This window comes from Megalops cyprinoides, chromosome 4 (assembly GCF_013368585.1).
Source record: "Megalops cyprinoides isolate fMegCyp1 chromosome 4, fMegCyp1.pri, whole genome shotgun sequence".
NCBI lineage: Eukaryota > Metazoa > Chordata > Actinopteri > Elopiformes > Megalopidae > Megalops > Megalops cyprinoides.
Window position 1 is genome coordinate 15,384,128 of NC_050586.1, and position 21,772 is coordinate 15,405,899.

The following is a 21,772-nucleotide window of genomic DNA, read 5'->3' on the forward strand; positions in this document are numbered from 1 at the left end:
CTAAACATCACAAATAAATGAAAGTTTATCAGGTGTATTTAACCATTACAGTATATGCATTTGATTGCACTTAAAACCAGCAGTAAAATGATGATGCTGCTGGTTGTTTTGTTTCATTTTTTCACTGCTTGCTTTGAAATTTGTGCCTTTTAATTATGTACTAATTACCCTGGATTATTTTTATGAGCAATTTATTTAATTAACCTGAATCATCTTAAAATCAAAAATTGTGACTTTCTTCACCCTTTGTAGCTTTGCATTATTTTTAATTAAATGTTTTTTTGACCAATGTCTTGGGTATCAGTGGGGGGGCAGAATGCAATATACAAATCAAGCACGTTCATTCAACACCATGGACACAAAATTACCAGTCAAGTTCTAGACCTAGGTTCTATGAACTGCCTGTTCAAACAGTGTCCATCTTTATCCTACAGAAGCCATTTTTTTAAATGATCACAAACTTGTTTTACTAAATGAAGTGTAAGTTGCAGAGACTGTTTTTTTTCTGAAATTTATTTACATGGTTTGAAGGCAGCCTCATTAAATATGAGAACATGGAGTAAAAAAAACGCCCCCGACATTCAGACACTTTAAAGAGCAAGAACTATTCTGGTCACACAAGAAAGGATCACATACATCAAGCACATTTAATGGTCAGTCCTATTCCTGAAATACAAACAGTTTGAATTAAAGTAAGGGGGCTGAGGGACAAATACAGTGCATCCAGACGAAGTGAAAAACAGACCTCAGAACACACACTGCCGACAACTCCAGTACTGTCAGAGTTAAGAACATTTGCCCAGAAAAAGTGGGTTGTTCTGAACTGATCTCAGTCCGATCCCCAGGACCTGGAAAACGCTGGCCGTTTATCTCCGCTTTGGTGGGGCATGCCAGGGGAAGCGGCCAATGGCATTTAAAAAAAAAAAAACAGCTCCTCACTCATGCTCCTGTGTTGTTCTTCACATCATCCCCGCTCTCTCTTCTCTTCCAGATCTAAAAATTTGGCATATACACAAGCAGCTTCATCACAGCAGTATGAACAGTCTACCAACTGCTTTTCCAAGAGTATTGCATTTAACACAATTTTCTTTGGCAAACAATAAAGATGATTAGGTAAATGCATGTGATCATGTACACAAATAAAATGATTTTTTGGGTTTGTGTGCTTTTATCGCATACCCTGTCTCCACTCAGGCTATCAATCTGTTCGGCACATCCATTATATTTCCCTAAACTACACCAGGCAAACCCAATTCAACTGAGGGGTAGACACCATGACTAGACCCATCGCTTTTTCACAAGGTGCTCTTGAATTGAAGTGCATTGATTATGTTCCAATGCCATTACTGTCACCATACTACCTAAATGGGTGCATTGTTACATTTTGAGGAGGCAAGCATAACTGAAACCACTGAGGGTTTGCTGTACTGGAATAGCGATGTCAACCAAATTAGATCTGTGTGTCATGTCTGATCACAACAGCAAGGACGGGGCCAGACTATCAGTTCTATACTTTAAGACTGTAATTACAATGCAATCAGACTTTTGGGGAAACACTGTTTGTCCCTTAGTCGTGTTCAAAAGAAGTAAGAAACAAGGCATACCTGTATGTATGCCTCTGACAGCGTGATCATCTGGGGCAGGATGTCAGTCACCTGCAGGTCCTGGAGCTCATACCACTTCCCAGTCCCCTGCAATGTGTGGGGTGGGGTGTAACTGCACATACATGCTCTGCAAATTCTTCCAGTACCCCACAACCTCAATCACTCACACACACAACACACACACACACACACACACACTTACTGAAGCATGTAATAGCACAAAATTCAACAGATTTTATTCTAACTTCATGTCTTACATGAAAAAGTTATTACAGCCTATTGCCTACAGAGGAAATATTATCCAACATATTTCTGCGCCATTACAAATGAGATCAAACATGCACACCAATGCTTACATGATGGAGAACATGAATCCTGTAAGCGCCCTCTGACGGCTTCCCATCATGCACCACATTGGCCACCAAGTCGTAGGTGGTGTTCTTCTCCGACACCTGTGCCTCTTCTGTCAAGTACTCGCGCAGGTCCACGTTCCTGGCATACAGAACACCACAAATTTCCTGTACTGTGCACACTGCTTCTTTGCCATGTCCTGGCCGAGACAGCCAGTGTGACTTCCAGTGTCATCCTGAAACTTTCCGTTACATTGCAGAACACTCAGGTCTTTTTTTCTACAGAGTGAAGAAAAGTCTGTATCAGGAAGTAACTCACGTAATGGGGAAGTTGACAATGGTGGGGTTTTTCTCCACAAAGAAGTTGTTCTTGGTGAATCTCTTGATGCAGAAGATGAGGTAGGGCGGCAGTTTGGTCAGCTGGAACCTTTTGAGGAAGTTCTCTTTGTAGGTTTTGTACTCCTTTGTGGAGGGGAGAGTAGCACAGGTTGGGTGAGAGCAGGAGATGAATGAGTTAAAGTCTCAAAGTTAGATAAACATTTTCTATCATATATTATATTCTTCACCAACAGACAAACCATATCCTCTTGTGAGTAAAGAAAAATGCTTCAAAAGGCCAATGATCTAAGTAGCAAAGGTAACCGCAAACTCTGAAATGCTAATGATGTTAGCAAGAAAGTAAGACAAACCACAGGCATATATTTAAAACAGTGACACCTCATTCTGCCACAGCAAAAAAAAAATCCCAAGGAAGACAAGGGAGGAGAGGACAGGACAGAGCAGCGGCTGAGGCACCTTCTCTGTAATGCCGTTGAACTTGGCCAGAATGTTGAAGAGGGGGACTTGGGGGATGATGAGCTGCTCCTTCTCATCCTTGTAGAGAGGGGCAGTGGGGAGATCCAGGGTCAGGTACAGGAAGGTGGACTCTGACATCTCCTCCTGGTACTCCTCCTTCAGGAGTAGGGCCTCTTTCTCCTCCGGCGGCTGGTGGGTAAGGGATGGTTATGATTACTTGCAGAAAATGTACAAGTTTACTTTTAATTACTTGCGTAAACTGGTTAGTCAATGTTAAGGACAACCATTTTTTTTAGAAGTAGATAGAATTATGGACTTTCTGTGGTGAGCCTTTCAGCACCAGATCACCACCTGATCACAACAATTGCAACTTTTTAGTTGAATTTGGAGAAGGGGCATATCGGACACTACAATGAACTGAACAATTCCTTTAATAACCATTACAGATGTCATGAATCCATTTCACAGTTGTTAAAAAGCACATAAATCTTTTTTTCACAATAGCTGTTTCATAAGTTTGTAGAGTTCAGGCTGAATTTAGTCTCTAACGTCAGATGTCCAAAGGGGTGTTTATGGCTGTGCATGGATGTGTGGTCACCAGTCACTCACCAAATCTGGGTGGGGCAGCTTCTTAGAAAAGATGCGCATGGATCCCTGGAACACCTTGGTAATGATTGCTGCCATGACAACAAAAGGAAAGGATACATTTTAAGGGAATGGGACAGGCAGTTAGAATGCAGCTTCTATAGTGGTACTGCAGAATTCTCAGACCCCAAAAATGCCGCTATACCAGACCCCTACCCTGCTACCTAGCAAAGCCCCTACTTACAAGGCTTCTTCTTGGTGCCTCCCAGGGCGCCATGCAGTGCATTCAGAAACCAGGACAGAAAGTCAACAGCATCCCCTACAGGGCAGAAAACACATAACAGCTTTACCACAGACAACAAACTCCAGGGCTCTACGTTTCAGCCACAAAGACAGTTACACCAGCATTACTAATAAAAGCACATTGAAATGTGCAAGTGATCCTACATGCCATACATTCATAACGGCTTCTTGCATGTCTATTTACTTCTCATGCAGGTTAACTCTCTAACCCTGGTTGGTTTAGGAACCAGAAGCCAATGTTAGCTGGAAATGTGCTCGGTGACCCCCACCCTGCTTGGTGATCTGGAAGTTCTTCTTGCTGCACAGCACCACCGCCTGCAGCATCTCGTGCGGCGACACGTGGGCTTTGAAGTTTCGGGGGTTCCACAGCTTGCGCATCAACTCCCCGAAGCGCTGCACCAGCAGGAACATGATGTCGCCGGGCGGGCGGCGGATCCCCCGGTAGTTTTCCTCCTCGAGAAAGTAGTTCCGCAACGGAGGCACGTTTGACAAAGCCTGCCAGGAAACAATCCCGATGGGAAGAGGCAATGATTGATGGGGTGGGACAGGGAAGATGACACACTGGCTGAGACACTGCTGCTCCACAGAGAACTCCACTGCCCTTTCTGAGAGGATACAACATGACTGCAAGTTGCCCTGAATATGCTGACACACAAAGACCAAATGAACAGTCTAGAAGAAGAGTCCTAATTTTCGTAAAAAAAAAAAAGGAATGAAAAAAAGAAAACTGTACCTGTTTGTACCTCCACATAGCACAAAAAAAGTTGCTGAAACAGGCATAACGATGGAGAGCAGTTGCATATACAAAGACAATGCAAATGGCTAACCGTACAGGAATGCACGCAACACATTTCAACTCATCTCTTCTTCCAGCAATGCATGGAAGACATTAGTCAAAACTTGTGTAGTCAAAACTAGGACCTTATTCAAAACTTCATTTTGTGCAGATGCAGGCATTTTCACTGTCTCTGCAGCATTTTTCTCTTGAGTAGCACTGCATTTTTCTATTTAAATTTAGCAAGTATGTACCAATTCTAAAAAATGTACAGCTGCTCACCAGCTTTTCTGACTGAATCTGTACTTCAAACATTTGCGATCTTCATCAGTCCCTTTTTATTCAAAGACACTCCACAAACAGATGAACTATTATAATCCTAACTGACACTCAAAAGCACTTTTCTTGTAATCACTGCATTGTGCATTATGCACAGACTCCTTGCCAGGTGTCATACCTGCAGCACCACGTTGGCATAGTCATTGGCCTTAATGTTGTTGAGGCCCACAATGCCCGGCAGATAGGTTGTGCCGTCGTAGGCACGGTACAGCTTTCCCTGCTTATCCAGATTGGCGATGTGCTGCCTGGTGAAGGTGGGCTTCAGCACATACTGCACAGAGACACAGACAGACATTCCAGGACAGCAATGCATCATTACCAGCAGTGGTACAGGGGACCAGAAGGTCCTTTAGAAACGTGCTTTATAGGTTTTCAGCAGTGATGCAACAATGGATGAGAAGGAGAGTATTATACAAGCAAACTGCAGATGCTCAAAATGCCACATAATAAAGTATTAACAAAACAATGTTTGTACAAAAATTAACTAATATAAATCACTTAGATGAACACTTAAATGAATGTGGGAAAAAAAAACAACACCCATATGTACTTTGATACAAACAAAGTAAGTATTGTGGCCTGGCCAGGCAAAGTTGAACCTTAATGTTGTGTGTGTGTGTGTCACATTGCCTGTCTGGCTGTATGTGTTGCTGAGCCCTCACCGTAATGTCCTCCAGTGAGGAGTCTATGATCTCGTAATTATCAGGCAGGCAGTAGAACTTGAGAGTGTGCAAGTTCAGGAAGACATGATGGGTGAACTGCACACTGTGGGTGTAGGCATGGGACTTCAGTCCTCTGCCTACAAAACAAATACATGCACAGAAACACACATTCTGTTACCAGGGGGACCCCTTTCTCCATTAATGTAAGAAACATGCATGAAAGATTAAATTTATTGTAGTTCAAAGGAAAAAAGTGGTCAGGCATTCAGCTTGAATTATCATTAAGACTGCAGTGTTCAATAAGACTCCCATTCACACTTTCACGAAGTGCACATCTTACGTCTAGCAGCATAATGGAGCATAAATTGAATTTTCAACGCCCTTTGATCTCAATGGAAAAAATTGCCACGAGTTACACGTCAAAGCTGCATTTTGAGAATAGTCATTTCCGCCTCTTCATTTAACTTTTATGCAATGCACATTCTGCTTACATTTCTTCTTGCATAATTATTCCCCATTGTGGTGGAGGGATGAGGCTTCCAAAATAAAACATTTTTAAGAAAGGGACAGCATACCTTGGAAGTATTTGCCACAGATGAGGCATGCATAAACATTTATGTGGGAGAGAGAGATGGAGCACAGCTTCTCAAAATCAAAATCCAGCACACTCCTGCGAACAACAGAGAAAACATGTAATAATGAATATGGCCTTTTATTAGGTCTGCATCCACACATCCTTAGGAGAGGGTTTGAACCTGCACTAGGACCTATCTTTCTGGCTAGATGATCTGTTCGGTCTGTATATTAATAATGTTTAAAGACATGTATTTATGAGTGGGGACTGGGTGTAAAAGGGGATTTACCGCTAAGTATGCGTCAAGTATTAAGTCAGAGTATACCTTGTTCAAACTGACCGGCATCTGGCTATACAGCTCACCCCTATCCCATGGATCCTTCACAGGTAACTGGGACAACAGTCAAGAAAACCATATTCCACTTCTAGAGTTAGTCAGAAGGCGTGTGGACAATCCAGCTAAATAGTGTAGCTTGTTACCCACCTGTTAATGGTGTCCAAGTAAGGACAGTGGCGGCTTCTGCGATCTTCTCCATCTTGAGAACGGCCAATCTTCACTGGCACTAAAGATTAACAAAGAGGAAAATACATGAAATACAGTCTTAGGCATTGGACGTCAGCTAACCCGCAATGTCATGTTAAAAAGTACCTTAAAACTAGGTAACGTTACCAAATAGAAAAATCTGTTTTGTTTGGTGACTGAAATCGCTGTCTATAGATAACTGAACGTTAGACTTGCTAGTAAGAACATCCTTGGTAAACTGGCAAAGTAACCAGCTAAATAAGCCAATTAGATCAGTACTTTCATTCAAAGCTTCGTTTTATAATCATAAATTAGCTAGTTATACATCGCTTTCCATGATTGATTCACAAATACCCAGTCTGTCTAGCGAAGTTAAAGGATTTATTGTTGTTATACACCTAACAATACTAACTAATGTTAGCTAACATCAGCTAGCTACCTGCACAAACAAACCAATGTTTTTGACATTCAGCAAGTGGCAAAACATTAAATGTTCTTCTCATCGTTTTTTCCAACACAGAATCAGTACTAGCTAGCTACATCAACAGCTAGTAACTTTACTGGTTGCTTTTAGCAAGATGCTAACACGCAGTTTTTGGATCCTTTACACCAATATAAATTTACTAACCCTCATCGTCGTCTTCAACATCGATGTCTCTGTCTCGTTTCACAGAAACCATAATGTCTATCTCGCTACTTAAACTTTACTAGGGATACTGTTCAGCAAAAAGTAAGTGGCTAGATAGCAGGCTGTAACTATTTTTGTCTTAGTTAAACTGGCTAAAACTAAAACGTATTCTCCCGGCCATTCAACGATGTACTGTATTACCACGCCGTGGGCCAACAAAACACTAACACTACGTTCTACGCCTCGTTCCTTGCCATAGCTGCGCGCGAGTGTACGACAAAGCAGTGGTTGCCAGACACTGCTATAATTCGCCTCTGGTGAGCGAACACTGTAGTGTTTGAACTTTGAATCCGTGTCACAGGTCCATTCCCGGTCTCCATCTATGAATCGTAAAAGTAACAAAACAATGTCATAAGTACACATTTGCATCAAATTTAATTAAAATAATCCTACAGAATAAATGAATACTACATGAATCTAGTAAGTCAAATGTAAAAAAATATATACAATTGCGTTAAAATAAACACAGAACTATTCAAGTAAACTGTTGTTTTTATGTTTTTAAGTTACCTTGCTGTTCAATTCAAGTCTCCTTTCCCTTGTTTGCCTTAAACGTCCATATACCACCACTTTTTTCAAGTTACTTTGAGATTCAGTATGCTTTTAATTTGTTGGCTGGCTGATACATGCGTAGTGCTATCCGCTGTGGTCTCATTCTGTCATCCGGTATCCAGTCAGAAGCGATCGTAGTGATCACTACCCAGTTGCTAGCAAGGTTGCGAATTGGTCATTACAAATGTCTTTGGTAAACATGCTCCTGAAATATGGTTTCCACTCTTACACATTTTAACTTGTAAAACACTTAGAAAAGCGTGCCACTATCATTACTAAAGTGGTTTTGAGCTGTTTGTCGAGCATAGCAGCATGCATCCACACACAGCCTCGACAATTCTCACTGGAAGATGTTCCAGAACCTATCATACTTTCACTTTTAAGACCACTAAAAGGGCCCCAATCACAAGGTGAATCCCCCGTTAATAAGTGCACCACATCAGAATCACCCACTGAACCTACTCTACCATTTAATGCCCTTCAAATTTGAATCTATCCCCAAAAATAGTGGATTTCGCCTCGAACTGGCAATAATGCAATAGTCTCCCTCACCAAACTCAGTGACAGTGTCTGACACGATAGGCTTTGGTGATGTTCTGCTGCCCTCTGCTGTGCTGGAGACGAGCTTGAAACACTAAATACTATCCCATAAAATGTGTTTTGGCACCCAAAGTCGAAGGCATTTAACGGAATTTGAAAGTGTGAAATGGAATAAACGTTTACTTGAACTAGCTAGTTATGAATATCTGACGGTGGCCTACGACTCGAATGGCGGAAATAAAAAGAAAACTGAATTTACACTCAGGTGGTCAATGAAAATAGCCATGTTTTAATTATATTTTTTCAAACAAACATAGACACTAATGAGATATTATGTCAATTGAGATGATTCTCAGCTACTAAAGCATTGAATTAACCTCAATGACCACTTGCTATAAATGGAGGCAAAAGCAGGGACCTGGGTAACTCCGTGTGTAGATTGTGTTGGCCAGTATCCTACTTCTATCACTAGCTTGGTTAATGTTTTTGGCTAACGTTAATGATGCAGCTTGGTATGTTCATGTAAACTTAAAAGGGGGGGCTTTTTTATTATTTGTTAATGCTCGTTAGCATATACGATGGATGTTTTGCGAGACGAAGAAGAACAACAGATGAAATACAAACCCGGAGGTCGTTTAGACATGAATCATGGTTTTTTACACCATATTCGACGGAACCAGATTGCCAGGTGAGTAAGGAATATTTATGGTTCGGTTCTACGGAGAGTCCACATAAAACAAAACAGAATAATCCTACATTATATTTTTAGTTTACTAGCTGTATCCAGTTGATCCAGTGGCTGTGAAATCCGTAAAATGTAAAATTATAGACCTCCCTCAAACCCTACCGAGCATGCGCATTTGATCAGCTAGTACAGCTAACTTACTACTATGTAGCAAAAGATGTGGAGCCAGGGGAAATAAATAGCATTACCCTTACTGTTACTTCAGGAATAAGTATGTTAATACCACTAAGAGAAGTGGGATATATTTAACAGAAGGTAAATGAAATCAAATAAAAGCTACAAGTGTGAATTTCAAATCTTAACAACATTAACGGTTAGTTAGGCAATGGCTAGCTAGGTAACGTTACTGAAACTGTTGTATTCCCTGTTCTAGAGATGATTACGACAAGGAAGTGAAGCAGGCAAAGGAACGACAGAGGCGCAGACCTACTACCGCGCCGAGGCGACCCCGTCGGCCTGATATTCAAGTGTACCACCCCCGCCACCGGAGTATGCGAGAACAGACCCCCAGCAGAGGACGTGTTCATACTCACACGAACTCATGTTATTTACAGACATAGCAGCATATGCAGGCAGCTACGCAAACCGTACATTCACTAACTGCACTAAGCATTTTTATATAATAAGATAGTTAAGGCAGTAATAAATTAGTTTGTTGTACATGTGCTTAAGTTCATGAATGAGTTACTTAACAGCGAGACGAGCTTATGAGTCCCTAAGACTCCTGTTTAGTATTGGAGTAAAAAAATTAAAAGTAAAGGGGATGATAGGTCCGTTAAAACTAGACGGGATCCTGTGCTGTTCCAGTGAAAACAGATGAATGGAAACTTCATCTATATTATATATTGGTTTAATTCCAGTATGTAAGAAAGGAGATGGCACTGATCCAAGGTAGTATAGCATATTGAGTTTATATAACACTCAATATGCTTAGTAGATGCACTTACATCCGCTTACACCCTTACTAATACAGACTATCCATGTATTAGTTACATAGCTGGATATTTTACTGAAGCCATTTTGGTTTAGAACCTTGCTCCACCTGGAAATAAAACCAGTAGGGTTTGGGTTATAAGCCCCATCACTATGCCACACAGCTGCCTGATTCTATTCAGGACAAGTTTATTCAGCCTCAACATAGAACACAAAACAGTAACAATGAGGGATTATGACTGAATTCATAAGTGCTGTGCAGAGAGTGAAATTGCCCTACAATGTGGAAATATTTGTATAGGCAGTGTGATTCATATCTGAAAACACATACAGGAGTATCTGGTTATAAATTATAGCTACTGAAATTAAACTCTAGATATACCATGTTTTGAATATTTCATCCTGCATACATGTAATAACCTTCCAAAAATGTGGTGGATTAAAAACAGATGAGACAGATGCATGTACTTCAGTTCATAAATGCAGCACAAAGGCCAAATGTATCTTTTCTTTGTGAGACAATCAGTATAGTAACAGTACTACAATTGGTTAACCTACAGAATCTTCATCAGGTCTTACTTTATTGATTTGCGGACCATGAAATTCTTAAACTGTATGTTTTTGGCCCTATGCGTACCAAAGAACAATCTTCATCTTGTTCTGAGGAGCCTACCTCTTCCATATTTGCCATTTGATTATTAGTCTGCCTGTAGCAGAGAAGTGTTAGTTATTCCCTTGTGAAAGCAGATTTATGGGATGTGATATTGATAAAATAAGATCATGAAGTTGAAGAATCGTAACAAGATTATGAACTGAAGACGACACTTTGGTGTGTGGTCCCAGATGGATCAGAACCGGGCACAGGTGTGGAGGCTGAAGAGTGGAACGAAAGCGGGTCGAGCACAGAACCCGAGACCACGGGCACCGAGCTGTTCTGGCTGGATTACCAGGCTGACTGTGGCCGCCTCACCTCTTTCATTGTTCACAAGGTGAGACTGTGTGTAGGCGTGTGCTCCTGTGCATGTTGTACCACTGAGCTGCTCCAAGACGTGAAGCTTAAAGAGCTTTGGAGTGCTGGAAGCTCCTGATCAGTTTGTCTGCCTTTTCACCTCTGTTCTTTCCATGCCGCCCCTCTCTTAGGATGACCAGCCGGAGAGGATAGTGGAAAGAGTGGCAGAAGAAAATGTCCTGGACCCGGCCATGAGGGCAGCACTGAAGGCCCGGGTTCGAGAGGAAATGGACAAGAGGCGAGACAAGCGCTGAGCAAAGGCTACTGGAGATGTGACACCGGGGTGGGGGTGGGGCGCGGGAGAGGGAGGGAGTGTGACTGGGGGGTAAGAAGAGTGGGAGGAGCTAGTATAGGGGAAGGACATGAAGAGGGACACCCCTATGTAAGGTTGACTCCCACCGTGTCCACTTTAAAGTGATGTGACAGCTGTCATGTGAAAGCCAATGGGAATGAGTGGCGCCACACACACAGCAATGTCAGGGTAGGCCAGGGAACCTAAGCCCCATGTTCTCTCCCTCTCTGGACTTCCTTTCAGGGGTAGGTTCACACCACACAGAAGGGCAGTCACACAGGAGTGAGTCAGACTCCTTGTGCTGTCCAGGGCTGTCAGCTTAGCTGTGACTACAGCGTAAGGTGACGCTGCCCTGTAATAGTACTAACGTTGTTACTAAGAGCAGCTGGAGAGTTCCATCTGAAAGTCTTTGTGCCAGATATCTGCTGGGTCTGAAGATTCCATCCTGCTGCCCAGCTTCAGACATGACACCCCAACACTTGCACTAATGAATACTTTTGACACCTTCCTGAGCCAGACCCTTTCCAAACGATACAGGTCACCTCTGTGGTCACCTGCTTGGGGTCATCTCATCCCCTTGCTTCATTGTACCCTCACCACCAGTCTTTGAAGTATTTATTTCAGTTGTTTACAAGCCTTGTTTTTTTGTGAATGTACTTTGTGTTGGCTTGATCAGATATTACGGCTAAAGAATACATTTCTGAAAGTAAAATGCTATGATTATGACAAGTATGCATGAAAGGGAATTCATTTATTGGAGAAGCATTTTGGTTATGATCCCCAGAAGCTTGAGGTGACTCAAAAAGTGGACACTGCCTGTCGCTGTCTGGGGAATAAAAGGGGCAATGAAATTATTTCTGTTCACATATGGAAAAGAACCTCGGTCACATGATCAAGTTTGACCTGGACTCTACTGGATAACACAGCGCTACAAATGCAAGCTAGATCCAATCTCTGGGGAAAGTGTTTTCAAAAAATTGAATGATGGTTACCTTTTTTTTTTTACACTCTAACTTTATTTGGTCCTGTATATCTACTGACACATATTTTTGTATATTGGTCTTGTTGCATTGCATTGTTCTTGAAATAATAGTTATTAAAGAATGCTGAAAAAAAATTCAGAGTTTGATAAATGAGCTATGGCTGCTATTTTAAATGTCTCCCACTTTATCATTATGCGTGAATACATTGCAGCCATAGTTAGGGTGCCCTCCCTGTCCAGCAGGTGGTAGTATTCACATTCTCACAGCCATTCAGTACACTGAGGGAAAAGAGTAAGTTACAAAGAATGCAGACAGGTTAATCCTCAGGTCTGTACCAGAATGTACAGGGTTCTTATTCAAATCAGATTTATATTTCCATGACTTTTTAATGACCTTTTTAGGAAGAATAAGATTTTTGATGAATGTAAGCATTTTTGTTGCTGCAATAGTTGAATTCCTGTAAAATTGGGCTACTTCGATCTGGTCACAAACACCAGATCAAGCTAGTGAGATGGATGGATGGATTTCAGCTCTGATTTCAGCCACTTTTTTGTTTGGGCAGGTTTCCATGAAGGACAGGGTGATATCTGACAACTGCCATGGTTTACCCTGACTTTCTAGGATGAAAATTCAGGTGACGATTAACGAGCTTGTTCCACACGTGCTGTCTTACAGCTTAAATCCAAGTTTGTCTGAACCGTGTCATTCCTGAACTTTGTACAAAGTTTTGGACAGACATATCCACCTCCAATTTATTTGTCAAAGAGTGACAATCAAAAGTGAGGGACTACAGTCTCGTCCTGGAGACTGAATTAATCCCGCATGATTTCAAATTCATTTTTGCTACGCCCCAGAAGAGACTCACAATGCAGGTTAACGTGGACCCATCTGTCTGTGGATCAAAGGAGGCCATGCTGTTTTACCAGGAGAAAGTAATGCTCCTGTATGCGTATGGAAGTTTGCCTTCACTTTCCTAATCAAAACCAATGCAATAAAAAATCTTTCAGCTGACATTACACCTGGTATCTGTCACGACAAGCTAATAACACTAACAATGTTCCCTTAAGCCCCATTTGAAATGTATTTTAACCTGCATGGTTCACTACGTTGAAGCCCTGACATAATTGCCCATGTTTGGAAGAGTTGTGCTAACATACATGTTTGTCAAGAGAAGGTGAATAATTAACCTTATCACCTCCAAATGAATAGGGAGTGTTGAAGCGTGGAATTTTTTCAACACTTTTCAATGTATTTGTTCATTAGAATCAAGGTTGTCAGTGGTTGATTTGTGTAAGTTATTCTTGTATTACAGTTGAAACATCACACATCACAATGTGTTAACAGGACTGGGTCAGCCTTTGCTTGTTTCAGTTTGCTTCCATCTTTTCAATACAATATGAGCAGATATATAAAGGTAAACGAATGTAAAGCTAACATTAGCATTAGCAAAAGATTAGCAAGTTTGCAGCTGATATCAAATTTATTGATGGTGATACACATTCCTACCACAAGTGTATTGTATTAACATGTCCTTAATCTGCATCTAACCGAACTACCCTCCTAATATCTGAAATTTTGATTTGAAGTATCCCAAAACTATTGTTGTACTGTAACATATACCTATATTTGTGGTTTTAAAAGGGATTGGATGGGACCAGTGGATGTAGGTTTTTAGAGACTTACACCAGTATCTATCTGGATTATACTTTATAGCCCAGCTGTGGATTCCTTAAAACCAGCACAACCCAAACATCTTGATATATATTTCAGACTTAGAATACTGGCCGCTGTACAGCTCAAGGGAATACTGCCACTCGTGCACCGATCCAGGTTTTGAAAAGTGGTGATGTGAGAACTGTGTATCTAGTCTGGTGAGGTGGAAGTGCATTCCTCTGGGCAACAGAAGAGCCTAGTGCAGTGGGACAGTCTCCAGGGCTGGTGACACGCTGTGCCAAGGTCCAGTGTGTTCTAATGCCAGTGTTCCCATGAACGGAAGAAAAACACAAGGGGATGAACCGGACTTGAGCGCTGAAAGCAAAAACCGCTGATCCACACAATGGAGGGAGGGGGATTAATTCATTGTTTCAATTCATAGCGTGAAAAAATGCCCGCATTATCCCACAGCCGCACGTTGTGCCAAGCCTCACACCCTGTAACACACACTCTGTAAGCTTTTTTTTTTTTTTAAGCTGGGGGAAGGTTCCTGCCAGATCAGTACCTAATGACAACACCCTCTTCTTCTACACCACATGTATGTTGTTATGGTTTAGAAGGAGAGAAAATGTATATTCATGCATCACCACTTGCTCCAGTTGTGTTTCACCCCATCCCCCGCCAAAATGACCCTGACCTCTAGACGTCTCCGATTTCACCATGTAGCTATTGGTTGGCCAACCCTACTCTTGGACTCCCCGCCCCCCTTCCTTCACACCCGTTTTGTTATGCAACAGACTGGCCTCGCCATATTATCAGACACCAGTTACAACTGTAGCCTTGAGGTTTCTCAGCAAGACGTAACAAGTAACTGATTTTTTTTCCAAGTCATCGACAGAGAATGCACCATGGAATCTTCCCATGTGACAGTTACAAAAACTTTCATGAATGGAATAATTCAATAAGTCCAAAATGTTACCCATAAATGTGGTTGGGCAACTCAAATTGTCTGTTGGTGAATTTTTGCTTCTACAGTGCACCACTCTGTCAGACCCTACACCAGGAGACAGGCCATAAAGGTCAGTTTTGCTGAGCACCAGACTGAGTTAAGAACAGAGCTTTGGTGCATGCAAGCCCTATGGAGAGGTGTTTCATCTGCAGGTTTTTCATAGAGACACATAAAACCTGCTGGACATAGCACAAGAGGGCCAGGGTAAGGGGACTCTGACATCTACCATACTGGATATATGAAACATCCCCCTCATGTTTCTATATTGGTGTATATGTTCCCTTCTGCTGGAGAGTCAGATCAGAATAGATCAGGCTTGGACATATGGTCATCAGTATCAAGTCTCTCTTGGTTATTTGTGACCACCTGTATTTTCTTCAGCCTAGAGGGACCCAACACATTCAATAATTTCATTGTTTCTCAACTGATTAATCAAAGTACAAAACAAAAGAAACTGAGGCCCCATGCAAACATTTTATGCATCGCTTAACCTTCAAGCTCACAGAGGACCAAAATTAAATGTGTTTACCTTAAAGAACAACCGGCATAGATGAATGCCTTGAGGGTTTTGGTCACATTCTTTGGCTTCTGATTAGATAAAACCTGACAGATTTGTGCCTTCTAAAAACTTTTGTGGGAGGATACCTGGCAGAAAACTAAAGCACTGTGAAACGCGCACAGCATAATACATGGGGGGAGAAGCATAACACATAACTTCATAACAAATGCACAAATGCATATGAGCTCTCCTTCAGCTACCATGCACACATCTCTGTTTTGTATGTGAATACATTCTGCTTGTTCATCCTTGTATACCTTCTACCTCATTTAGCAACTTCCTGCAAAGGAACTCCAAAGCACTAGAGGAGTTGTGGATGTTTGCAATCCTGCTGATATCTATTTTCAATGGAGATGCCTTAAGGTGGACTTACAGTGTTTCTATTTTTACTTCTTATACATGAGCTGGAGCTCATTTCTACAGTTGCAACTTCTAGTAACTCTAGCCCTGCAGTGCCTCGCACACACCTTCACACTACTGCTTTTCTACCCTGGAGTAGCTTCAGCCTGTTCCCCCTTGCACCTTTTTCCACCTTAACCATGCAGGGTAAAAATATCTCACATGGTCTGTTCAACCAAAGCACAATGATGAACATTAGACATAATTTCCATCCCTCCACAGGCTGAGGATTGAAATTCACATGCTTTTGCACTCATTGTCCCGTAATGCATCTCCTTCTCTCTGCACAGATTCTTCAGAAGTCTTGACTGTCTTCTTGCGAAAGCATTCCTACCCCAAGGCTCAGTCAGCCCCTCTTATCCCGGCCCCGCCTCTCAGCTGTCACCCACATGACATTGTTTCCTTGCAACGTGAAGGTAATCCGATGTTGTGTCTGATGGTTCTGTGTAATCAGGGGTTTTTTTATGGAGCAATATTAGCCTGGCAGGACCTGATACAAGGTGTACTTCAGGTTAAAAGTCAAGTTCTGTTGCAGGCTGGAGAGCACTGCAGAGCTCTCATCTACAGGATTGAAGAAAGTGGACTGTATAGGCCATGTCATTTTTTGTCCTGGCCAGCTGTAGCTTTTTTAAAGCCTGGATCATGCATACACAATAAAGGGATATCTTTGGTCAGAGTGCACCCCACTACACTGGTGCCTATTAATTACCTAGCCACACTCTGAGATGTTGATAGCAAGTGCGTTAAGGTACATCCTAGATAATAACCGCAGCTAACTATAAATAAGTTATGGGAAAAAGATACATATTGTATTGTATCTTGAAACAACATGATAAACAATGATAAGACTGCCCATTCACAATATTCTCCTTTCTTTGTAACATACACGTAAATAGAAAAAATAGTCAGAGGTAAGAATTACGGAGGTGAAAATCAGTTCATAGATGTTGTCACATCTGGGTATTGATTACCACTCTGACCATAATTTAAATGTGTTTCAGCAGGATTCATTGTACCTAACATGCTAGCATACAGAAGCCAGGGTATCTAACATGTAAAATGTATTTATAAAAGGCATTCTATTTAGTGTAGTATTGAAATGTCACTTAGACTGTGTAAAAATGTTTATTGAAAGTCGATTGACTCTACAGGATCTGAAAAGCACAGCTAGCATATTTGGGTACTCTTGTGCAACACTCCACTTTCTTGCCACCGCCCCCAAGTTTGTACTTCTTGCCAATTCTGTTTCCACAAGCTATCGTCCCAGGGAAGAAACTTCCCTCAGTCAGCAGCTCTGAGTTACAGTGTGCTTGCTTAAAAAAATCACTGATAAAAAAAAATCAATTGCTAGATAAGGGTGTGTTGGATTTTGTTCTAATTTTAAAAGTAAACGAATCGGACCAAAAGCGCGCTTGGAGAAAAAGCTTTATTTGGCGATGGGATCCGGCAGCATCTCTGCCTGCGAAGCTTTAACTCAGAGAACTGTTGCCGTGATCGGCCTTTTATACCATGAAACAAATGGCAACAAACAATAGGTTTTACACTGTTGCAGCATCAACCTATGTTCCCAATGCAAAGCGGGATCCTTTGATGCTGACCGCGTCTTTGTGAGGTGATGGTTGCCAATTGCCCACTCCCGGTTGTATGCTAGACTTGATGGCTGCTGCCTGCCTTAATCAATTGCTCTTGGCTCCAACTGTAGCGTGGCACCAAGGTGTGGAGCTTCCTTTGTAACTATGATAATAAGGCCATCAGGTTAACAGTTCTCTGATTCTGAACCACGTCTGGTCAGAAGTTAGAAGCACTATAATCTTACAGGTGGAAAACCTTTGGAGGTCAACTAATAGGTGTAATGGCCTTTCCTCTCATAAGAGCTAACTGCCCGAAAGAGGCACACCACAATGGACAAATGTAATTGTTATCTGGGGAGTGTACTGTGCTACTGTATCATGCAATAGATAAGAGTCAGCACCAGCAAATGACCCAGAGAATATTCCCAGACTTCTTCTGGGAGTACTCACAAATATTCTTTGCCCTTTAGCTGGGATGGGAATAGCTACATACCCTGGTGATATATGAATCTCCCAAGGGTCAAAATTCCGCCAGCTTCTTTGCTCCCCTCCCCTGAGTAGACGGAGCAAGCCTGTCACTTGTTAAGTAAGGGCACAGGGACATAGGAGAGGACCTTTTTTAGGTCATTCTCTGTCAAAGAAAAGGCACATCCTGGCATATTTTTAGAGTCCAGCCTCTTTCACCGAGACAACCCCATTCTGCTATCACATGCCATGAGGATATAATATCCGCTTTCCCTGTTTTGCCTGCAGAGAGTTGAAAATCCCCTTTCAACATTCGCATAAATCTCTCTCAAAGCCCCCTTGAGAAATCCGGCAGATCATTCACTTGATTATAATCCTTTAACCATATTTCGTTTACTAATGAAAAAATGAAATGGCCCCCAATTCCCCCCAGACTTCTTGCACTGGGATGCTGCCTTACTTGTGTAAGAAATACATTGACCTCTTCATTGCTTGATCAATCAGAAAATAAACCCTTTGACTATATAAAGCTAATGATAGTTTCAATAATCTTGTCAGGTTGTAGATGACAGTCCAAATGTTACCTTTGTACCTTTCTTACTTGTTCTCCCCTTCACTAACAATAATGCATTGATCATATATTAACCCCCTGGGTCCCATTGACTCACCGGTGGGTCAGACAGGTTTAATATTAGCATTAGTAATATTAGTATTAATATCTCAGCAACTGCACAAGCTACAGTGTTGGTACAGTCAAGTATCCTCTGAATCTGTCATAACCACTGATTACGGATATCTTTGAATTTCACCGCTAGTCCAAACCAAACCGGAGATATAAAAGTTGTTGTAGACGCCCCCCCCCCAACCCCAAAATAAACAAACTACATGACTTACATTTGATAGCATGTAGCTCAGTGGTATCTCAACCGATCTCTCTAACCAATCAATGCTTACCTGATAGATCTGTTTGCGTAGATTGCAACGATATCTGTGGTTCCTCGCTAGTCCCAACCAATCCTGAGTAAATGCGCTTAGTGTTGCGCCCCCCCCCCCAAAAATCACCAAATGCATCTGGCACACAATATGTATAATCCAGCAGTGTACTGCACTGGTAAGTGAGATTTACAAGAGACTTTGCATAAACATTCAAGAGATATTGAACTTTGAATTTATGAAGTTTTTTTCAAAGATCCATGACTCAATAACTTTTTATTCCAGATAATGTCCTCTTTTTTCAATCGGCGTGACTAATTTTTTACTGTTTGAGGCCTTGTCCTAGGCTGGTAGTCTTTCTTAGAGTTGAACAAGAGGGCTCAATGTGTAGCCCTGGGTCTCCTGAAAACAATGATATGCAGTATTAGTGTATGAGTTGGACAGATAGGGTTGTACAGGCACACAAGTAAAAGTAGCAAAAATGGGGCAAAATACCCCTGGGACCCAAAGGGTTAACTTGCAATGAGTTCTTCATGTATATTGGTGTAGCACTGTTATACACATTGTGTCTTGTGTTCTTGGGTCATCAAACTTATGCCATCTTGGTTCCTGTGTGTCATATAAGTGTCTCAAGACTGATACAAACTCCCCACTATTGGTGTATAAGCCCAGTCTTAAATCTACAGTATATTGTCCCACTTCACCATTTTTACTGTCCAGCAAACATAACAAGAGCACTGTGAACCAATGCTGCTAAAAGCTGACATTTTCTAAATGATGCCATGAAATTTTGCCATGGTAACTGCAGCAGTGTATGACATCAAAACAGCGAACATGGCACTTTGTCAGCAGTTCGACATGTATTTTATTGCTGTCCTTCAATGACATACTGATTAAGGCCATGGATCATGCCTTTCAAGTATAAGGTTGTCCGGGTGACAGAAAGGACTGAAAAGTTGATATTGCACTAATGCAAGATTTCCTTCCTGACTGCACTCGGGTCACTCTGTAACAATAGCATTATTGATATATTATCTGCCGCCCGTCCACAAAGCAATTTCCGTGCGGTGGCTAGGGAGTGGAAGGGGTGGGGTGTCACCGCGCAATGCTATTGGTCTTCCCTTGTGTATACAAGTTTGGAATGTCTGGCAGCGGTTCTCAATACCCAGGTTCTCAGCATGCCACATGCATCTTCAAAGCCAAATACTGTACACAAGTGAGCATACATGAGCCAAATGTAACAATCGCAGAACCTCATCCATTTTTTGCAGAGGCCCATGGACATAAGGTAGCTTTTGTCTGTATAATATTCCGTTTATTACTTCAGAACCACCATCATGGAGGTATGAAGCTTTTGGCATGGATACAGTATTTAACGTCAGCCTCTCATTGTTTTTTGTTTATATAACTCATATTTCACATGCTGAGCTACCGTTGTTGTTATGTCATAGCATCGGATGTTGTCGGTCTGTTTTCCATGGCAGTGTTCAGCACCCCATTTTTCTGCCCTCTCAGCAAAGTAATCTTCTTACAGAAATGCATATTTGCGAAACAAAGCCTTCCTATTCCTCAAGCCAAGGAGTCATGTCTCTCAGCTTTGAATCACCTGCCTCGTTATGAACTGACTGGTCGACTAACTGCGGTGCTGATCCAGTTGGCAGTGCTTTTTGTCCTCAGCTTTGATTACAAACTGTTTTTTCAAGAATTTTTTTTTACACATTTATTATATGGGTGTGGTGCAGGGGTAAGGAGCAGGGCTCATAACCAAAAGGTTACTGATTCAAGTTACATGTAGGCCACTGGTACCCTTGCGCAAGGGACTTACACAATTCTTCAGTAAATATCCAGCTGTAAAATTGGATAATGTAAAAATTGTAAGCTATGCAAGATACTCTGGATGAGAGTATCTGCTGAGTAAAAATAATGCAGTGTACTATGACAGATAGCCGCTTTGACTTTTAAGGTAAAGGAAGACTTTCTGCCTCCCTCTGCTACCATGTCAAAGTCCCACAGGTGGATGTGTGGTTATTGCCATGATCATTTGACATGAGGGTTAAGGGTTCGTTTACCTTGTCTCGTTTACCTTGTCTTGTCTGAATTGCGCAAGACCCTTCCTCTCTTAAACTGACTTGTTTGCATTCACGCATTATCACTATGTGTTTTACATTTCTATCCCCATGCCCTTCTCTGTAACTTCATCACAGTATGCATCCCAGTCATGCCATAGCAAAACTGACAGCAATTTCCATTCATTCACCTAATAAACACCTGATTATTGAGGGCAGGATAATATATTCATCTCTGTATGTATTTATCTCATAAATGGAGAGAATTCAACTGGTGGCAGTCTCAAGCCTCTTCATAGATTTGGACAGATATATTCTAGCAATGGTAGAACATCTTATAACCCAACATTTTTCTTGTCACAGCAGTCTAGAGAATATGAAATAAACACATTTGAGTTAAACTACTATTTGACAGTGGCTGTCATTACTAAATAACCAAATCAGGCACAGTATTAGGTCACAAACTACACCAGCATTGATACTTATGTGGACCTAAATGAGTGGCAAGTTGTTGGACCTTATTAAATCATTGATTGGTAAAGTGCTCTGTACCCAGAGCTTACTTTACTAGCTTCAACCAAGCCGACAGCAATAATACAGTATTGTGTTCACAACAGCCAAGTACCTGCAAGGCCTGCAGACAACCAACTTATTTGTACTGATGTGACAGCATGTTGGCAAGTATTTTAATTGACAAAGCAAAATCATCTTGGCATGTTTTAGTCCAATAAGATAAGACTTAAATCTTAACATTTAGCCTGACCTGAGGAGCAAAAGCCCACTTATTCACTTTCCTCCCATATTAACCATGAGAAAACACCATTTATTAAACTATATATGGTGTTAATGCTGTGTGTTGTCTGTT

General features: G+C 41.5%; 2 protein-coding genes across 2 annotated transcripts; one reads left to right on the forward strand and one right to left on the reverse strand.

The window, feature by feature from the left end:
- Nucleotides 1–311: 311 nt before the first annotated feature.
- Nucleotides 312–7,211, reverse strand: usp39 (ubiquitin specific peptidase 39). The gene is made up of 13 exons (XM_036527311.1): nt 7,139–7,211; nt 6,472–6,550; nt 5,989–6,083; nt 5,414–5,550; nt 4,870–5,022; nt 3,907–4,132; nt 3,579–3,653; nt 3,359–3,426; nt 2,750–2,938; nt 2,274–2,416; nt 1,961–2,096; nt 1,605–1,691; nt 312–993 (listed from the first exon to the last, which is right to left on the reverse strand). Exons 1-13 carry the CDS (start codon nt 7,188–7,190, stop codon nt 940–942), a joined length of 1,494 nt encoding a protein of 497 aa, XP_036383204.1. The 5' UTR covers nt 7,191–7,211; the 3' UTR covers nt 312–939.
- A 1,556-nt stretch (nt 7,212–8,767) lies between these two features.
- On the forward strand, nt 8,768–12,224 carry c4h2orf68 (chromosome 4 C2orf68 homolog). Its single transcript, XM_036527431.1, has 4 exons — nt 8,768–8,978; nt 9,409–9,524; nt 10,812–10,957; nt 11,109–12,224. Exons 1-4 carry the CDS (start codon nt 8,869–8,871, stop codon nt 11,229–11,231), a joined length of 495 nt encoding a protein of 164 aa, XP_036383324.1. The 5' UTR covers nt 8,768–8,868; the 3' UTR covers nt 11,232–12,224.
- Nucleotides 12,225–21,772: the final 9,548 nt, after the last annotated feature.

Coding starts and splice junctions, on each gene's coding strand:
- usp39 (XM_036527311.1), bottom strand. CDS start 7,190: ATGGTTTCTGTGAAACGAGACAGAGACATCGATGTTGAAGACGACGAT. Junction 4,133..4,869: donor ATGCCAACGTGGTGCTGCAG/GTATGACACCTG, acceptor GTTTCCTGGCAG/GCTTTGTCAAACGTGCCTCC. Junction 1,692..1,960: donor GGATTCATGTTCTCCATCAT/GTAAGCATTGGT, acceptor CACACATTGCAG/GGGACTGGGAAGTGGTATGA.
- c4h2orf68 (XM_036527431.1), top strand. CDS start 8,869: ATGGATGTTTTGCGAGACGAAGAAGAACAACAGATGAAATACAAACCC. Junction 8,979..9,408: donor CGACGGAACCAGATTGCCAG/GTGAGTAAGGAA, acceptor TCCCTGTTCTAG/AGATGATTACGACAAGGAAG. Junction 9,525..10,811: donor GTACCACCCCCGCCACCGGA/GTATGCGAGAAC, acceptor GTGTGGTCCCAG/ATGGATCAGAACCGGGCACA.